Raw genomic sequence first — 6,242 nt, 5'->3', positions numbered from 1 at the left:
GGTTGAAAAAGCATTATTGAAGTGCTCAGTTAGGGGGGGCCTCTCTCTCTCTCTCTCTCTCTCTCTCTCTCTCTCTCTCTCTCTCTCTCTCTCTCTCTCTCTCTCTCTCTCTCTCTCTCTCTCTCTCAATTCAATTTCAATTTCAATTTAAGGGCTTTATTGGCATGGGAAACGTGTGTTAACATTGCCAAAGCAAGTGAAGTAGATAGTAAACAAAAGTGAAATAAACAATAAATATTAACAGTAAACATTACACTCAGAAGTTTCAAAAGAATAAAGACATTTCAAATGTCATAGTATGTATATATACAGTGTTGTAACAATGTGCAAATAGTTAAAGTACAAATGGGAAAATAAATAAACATAAATATGGGTTGTATTTACAATGGTGTTTGTTCTTCACTGGTTGCCCTTTTCTTGTGGCAACAGGTCACAAATCTTGCAGCTGTGATGGCACACTGTGGTTTTTCACCCAGTAGATAAGGGAGTTTATCAAAATTGGGTTTGTTTTCGAATTCTTTGTGGATCGCTGTAATCTGAGGGAAATATGTGTCTCTAATATGGTCATACATTTGGCAGGAGGTTAGGAAGTGCAGCTCAGTTTCCACCTCATTTTGTGGGCAGTGTGCACATAGCCTGTCTTCTCTTGAGAGCCAGGTCTGCCTACGGCGGCCTTTCTCAATAGCAAGGCTATGCTCACTGAGTCTGTACATAGTCAAAGCTTTCCTTAAGTTTGGGTCAGTCACAGTGGTCAGGTATTCTGCCACTGTGTACTCTCTGTTTAGGGCCAAATAGCATTCTAGTTTGCTCTGTTTTTTTGTTTGTTCTTTCCAATGTGTCAAGTAATTCTCTTTTTGTTTTCTCATGATTTGGTTGGGTCTAGTTGTGTTGTTGTTGTTGTTGTCCTGGGGCTGTGTGGGGTCTGTTTGTGTTTGTGAACAGAGCCCCAGGACAAGCTTACTTAGGGGACTCTTCTCCAAGTTCATATCTCTGTAGGTGATGGCTTTGTTATGGAAGGTTTGGGAATCGCTTCCTTTTAAGTGGTTATAGAATTTAACGGCTCTTTTCTGGATTTTGATAATTAGCAGATATTGGCCTAATTCTCTCTCTCTATTGGCCTAATTCTCTCTCTCTCTCTCTCTCTCTCTCTCTCTCTCTCTCTCTCTCTCTCTCTCTCTCTCTCTCTCTCTCTCTCTCTCTCTCTCTCTCTCTCTCTCTCTCTCTCTCTCTCTCTCTCTCTCTCTCTCTCTCTCTCTCTCTCTCTCTCTCTCTCTCTCTCTCTCTCTCTCTCTCTCTCTCTCTCTCTCTCTCTCTCTCTCTCTCTCTCTCTCTCTCTCTCTCTCTCTCTCTCTCTCTCTCTCTCTCTCTCTCTCTCTCTCTCTCTCTCTCTCTCTCTCTCTCTCTCTCTCTCTCTCTCTCTCTCTCTCTCTCTCTCTCTCTCTCTCTCTCTCTCTCTCTCTCTCTCTCTCTCTCTCTCTCTCTCTCTCTCTCTCTCTCTCTCTCTCTCTCTCTCTCTCTCTCTCTCTCTCTCTCTCTCTCTCTCTCTCTCTCTCTCTCTCTCTCTCTCTCTCTCTCTCTCTCTCTCTCTCTCTCTCTCTCTCTCTCTCTCTCTCTCTCTCCAGGTGGTGGCCTACCACTTCTGCCAGGCTGACAACACCTACACCTGCCTGGTCCCAGAGTTTGTCCACAGTGTCGCCGCCCTGCTGTCCAGAGCACCACAGCTCAGCGGCTACAGGGAGCTACTGCTAAAGGAACATCATATACAGAGCATGCTCAGTCTGCGCTCCTGTGTCCAGGACCCCATCGCTGCCTTCCGCAGGGGAGTCCTGGAGCCCCTCGTCAACCTGCGCAAGGGTAGCTACTAACTTACTCCTGCAGCCTCCATGTTCTCACCCATGCTTCAAAACCCCCCACCCCCTTCATCAACTTTTGTATGTGTAACACCTGCAGCTCCTACTCACCACCTACACGTCATTCCCCCCCTCCTCCCCCTACAGTTTGCCAAATTGCCATGTGCCCCCTGAAACAGTTGATTAGGACTCCCTGGTGGGCTCCTAGATCATTTTGGGATAACAAGGTCACTGATTAAAAACGCTACAGACCGTGACACAATTTGAACTTAAAAAACAACATAACTTCAAACGACAACCTTTTTCTCTGTGCCAGTATCCATATCAATCAATATCCCTAAGGTTGCATTTACACAGGCAGCCCAATTTTGATATTTTGCCCATTTGTTTGAAAAATAGCTGATCTGATTAGTCAAAAGACCAATTAGTAAAACAAAACAAAATCTGAAAATGCAGCCTTAGATCAGTATTTTAGCAATGATCAGCATTATAAGGCTGCTTATACACAGGCAGACAAATTCTGATATTTTTCCACTAATTAGTCTATGGACCAATCAGATCAGTACTTTTGCCAATAATTGGGCAAAAGATCAGAATTGGGCTGCCTGTGTAAACGCAGACTCAGTGCTTTAATCCAATGTATTATTCTTACTGTATAGGAAAAACAAGAGGGCAGGACTTGCAAGGTCATAACAGCAAAGGCCATATCAACGTAATAGACCATCTCTGGTAAAAGCCAGTGTGTCTCAGTCTATCTCATGATAGAGTAGCCAGTCAGCCTAATCAATAGGTTGTTAGTTCAGTAGCCTCCACCACTGGCTCGTTATAGAGGAATCAACATGTCCTCCGTCTTTATGATGTGGATTAGTAGAGATGGGGATGACTGTGGCAGAGTGTATGAGAGTGATGTAAGAGCCACACAGCCAGGAACGGCTGTATTGGGCTGTATCGACCCGCTCAGGTAGACTGGAACAGGATAGATATGCCTCTGTGATCACCCCTCTCCTGTCTTATTAAAAGTAATGGTTGCTATGATGAGGGCCCATACAGGAGACTGAGGAGAGGTGACTGGTGTTCTCACCCTCCATCTGAGGTCCCTCTGTGACAGGACTCATTATGTATAAAAGGGGAAAGGGGAATGGAAGCAGGGCTCTGGTCTAAAGTAGGGCACTACATAGGGAATAGGGTACCATTTTGGACGGACCCAAGGTTAGATATTCCAGAGCCTGCACACGTCGATCTCTTACCTCCTGCCTGCACTGTGGTTTTTCAGCTGATATTCTCATTGAGTACCACAACCAACTCCCCTTTCTTATTTTCTGACATTAAGGGTGGCATTTTGACAATGCAACAAAAAACAATTGCCATTGTAGAATTCAACCATATCAATTCAAACAGTTGCTGCGGCATGTACGGTATTTCAAAATAAGTTTGGAACGCAAAAGTTATGTGCGTTACATTTGCATTCTAAACCTACTTAAATTATTGCCACATCTTATGTACTTGTTCTCTCTCTCGCTCTCTCCTCTCCCATCTTCCCCCTTTCTCCCTCTCCACCACCCCTCTGTTCTCCTGTGTAGAAAGCAAGATCCCGGAAGAAGACTTCATCCTCCTGGTCGATGGTCTGAACGAGGCAGAGTTCCACAAGCCGGACTACGGAGACACCATCGCCTCCTTCATCACCAAGATCATCTCCAAGTTCCCCTCCTGGCTCAAACTGTTGGTCACTGTCAGGACCTGCCTGCTGGTGAGGAGAGGACAGTCACAAAGCAAAGATAAACTATCGTAACCAGTGTATGTGAGTGATGCATTGCCTCCAGGCTTTTGTGGTACAGTACAGTCTGTTAGTCTCTTGTTTGTGCACCGTAGGAGCTATGGTTCGAGTCTCTGATTCAGGTCTCACTTTCTCCTGCTACTCTTTAACTAAAAGAAGCTTAGTAAATCTGGATTTACCCATAGTTCTCTGGCCTTCATTTGTGTGTCTCATACAGTATTGCTTTGCTGGTCTGTCCCAGAGGTACAGTAGCTCAGTCTAGCTGGTCAGCTTACTCCACCAGGGCCCGTTGGCTGTGGTTTCCTCCAGCCTGCTGGCTGGCCACTGATCCCTCCGGATGAGCTGAGCGGCCGGCCTGACACATCTGCCTAACGCAGACTTCCCATAATCCTCCTGGATTACCACTCCGGGCCGTAATGCCCCTGGGAGCCTGCCTGACGTTACGTAACAGGAGTGCTGAGGACACCACAGGCCGCTACAGTGTGTGCGTGCGTGCATGAGTGTGTGTGAGTGTGTTGGCAAGGGATGTTAGACGTTGATCCCCCTGCCTGCTCTCTATCCTCTCTCCTCTCCCCATTGGTCCTTTCACAGGAAGTTGCCAATATCCTGTTTTAGGCACGGTCCCATAGTGGTTGCTATGCAACCAGGGTACTGTGAAATCGTCAGATCACCGCACTTTAATAAAATCGTGCATGCACAGCAAGGAAATGAAACAGCAATAATAATTTCATAATAACTTAGGTATTGCATTTTATTTATTCGTTTATGGCTGTAATTTTCTTTTCTTGGCTCAAGCGTCACCATTTCTGATGGCATCTGTCATCTGAAGAGCTTTGATGTGATTCAGTGAGAAAGCTGGCAGAATGAGAGTCAGTGGTTTCGTCCCAAATGGCACCCTATTCCCTATATACAGCTGTAGGATCTTAATTTGATCACTCCTGTAGTGCTGAGAATTTTCATGCACCACAGGAAATGCAGATAAGACTTCACTGAAAACCCGCACTAAAACACGGTTATGTTAATAGTATTGCACTTTTCATGTAGCCTCATTTTGTCCAGCAAATTTTTGCCTAACCACCAATCAAGCAACATTATGGACTAAACATTCAAACCCTGTTGCTGCAGGATTATTTTGCTGTGAGAATACTGGTCAAATTAAGATCCTACAAAAAAAGCAGCAGCTTGAAGAGACGTGATGGGTGATATCTTTTCCCTGACTCATCTGTTGTCCTGGCACATACTGTACCACCATAGTGAGCCAACACTGTTCTCATCATCACTTGTATTATTCAGTGTTTTTTGTCTTTCAAGTTACCTGTCACAACTAGAACAAAGGGTTATCTCTGCTGTGAGGCAGGAGCTGCAGGATAGAATTGTACTGTGTTGTATTGTATTGATTTTGTACTGCAGACTCTTGGGTGGGAAGTTGCGGTGTGCTCCTGGGCTCATGGTTGTATTGTGTGTGGACTAAGTTCAACTCTGAGCGATAACCACGCTACAGTACACTTTGATTGAGAATGCAGTATATGATATACGGTTCTGATGTTGTACAGTGCACTCCAGGAGGCCCATAAATCCACAGCATATACAATTCTACAATATAATCGCTGTTTCCTGTCTCCCCAGGAGATCACCACCCTCCTACCCTTCTCCAGACTCTCACTGGATGACTTCCCAGAGAGCAGCGAGATCGGAGGGGACCTTAGCGACTACATCCAACACCGTGTCATCGTCAGCCCCGAGATTGCCGCCAACGTCACCACGCCCAACGGCACCATCCCCGACCCCCTCCTCCTCAGCAAGTTCAACACCCACCTGGCCTCTCGCAGCCAGGGCTCCTTCCTCTACATCAAACTGACCCTGGACCTGTTCCAGAGGGCCCACCTGGTCCTCAAGGGAGGCAACTACATGGTAGTGCCCGTCTCTCTGGCTGAGGTGACTGAATTAATTAATTTTATTTGACAAATGTTTGGCAAATGTAAAATACATGTAGGGCCGGTTTCCCAGACCCAGATTAAGTCTAGTCCTAGACTAAAAAGCATGGTCAGTAGAGAATCTCCATTGAAATAGTTTTTTAGTCCAACTAAGCTTTATCTGTGCCTGGGATACCGGCCCATAGAGTTGCTCTAGCCATGGGAGTACAACACACATCAAAAATAGTTGAGAATTAAAAACACAATCAAGTCAACAGACTTATTTCCATTGTGGGCCTCTTCATCATCAGGTGTACCTGCTGCAGTGCCATGCGGGGTTCGAAGGGGACCAAACCTTTGAGCGGGTGCTGCCCGTACTCAACGTGGTGCTGGCCTCGTTACACCCGCTGACGGACGAGCAGCTGTTCCGGGCGCTGAATGCTGGGGGTGTCAGAGGAGAGATGTCCTGGGAGGACTTCCAACAACGCCTGGAGACCCTGGCCTGTGTCCTGGTGAGGAGATAATATGTGAAAAGACTATTGAGATACGGCCATACGTTGTTAGCTAGATCAGGAAGTAGGCCAGGAAGTAGGATACAATCATTGCATTGAGTTACGTTCACTCTGTGGGAGTTGCACTTGGCTCCCAGTGATGATATAGTAACTACCTCAGAAACATGTAGATTTATGACAACAACGCTGTCTA

The 6,242-nt window shown here is 45.9% G+C and overlaps 1 protein-coding gene across 1 annotated transcript in view; it reads left to right on the top strand.

The window, feature by feature from the left end:
• LOC121537666 (protein TANC1-like) overlaps nt 1-6,242 on the top strand; it is a 45,770-nt gene that overhangs the window by 27,212 nt on the left and 12,316 nt on the right. The window contains exons 11-14 of the mRNA XM_045206944.1: nt 1,623-1,854; nt 3,431-3,597; nt 5,251-5,559; nt 5,849-6,049. Of these exons, the coding sequence (XP_045062879.1) occupies nt 1,623-1,854; nt 3,431-3,597; nt 5,251-5,559; nt 5,849-6,049 (909 nt within the window). The remainder of the gene's footprint in view (nt 1-1,622; nt 1,855-3,430; nt 3,598-5,250; nt 5,560-5,848; nt 6,050-6,242) is intronic.

This window comes from Coregonus clupeaformis, chromosome 24 (genome assembly GCF_020615455.1).
Source record: "Coregonus clupeaformis isolate EN_2021a chromosome 24, ASM2061545v1, whole genome shotgun sequence".
In the NCBI taxonomy this organism is placed as follows: Eukaryota; Metazoa; Chordata; class Actinopteri; order Salmoniformes; family Salmonidae; genus Coregonus; species Coregonus clupeaformis.
Note: the sequence above shows the minus strand (reverse complement) of the source record. Positions and strands in the feature narration are given on the sequence as shown.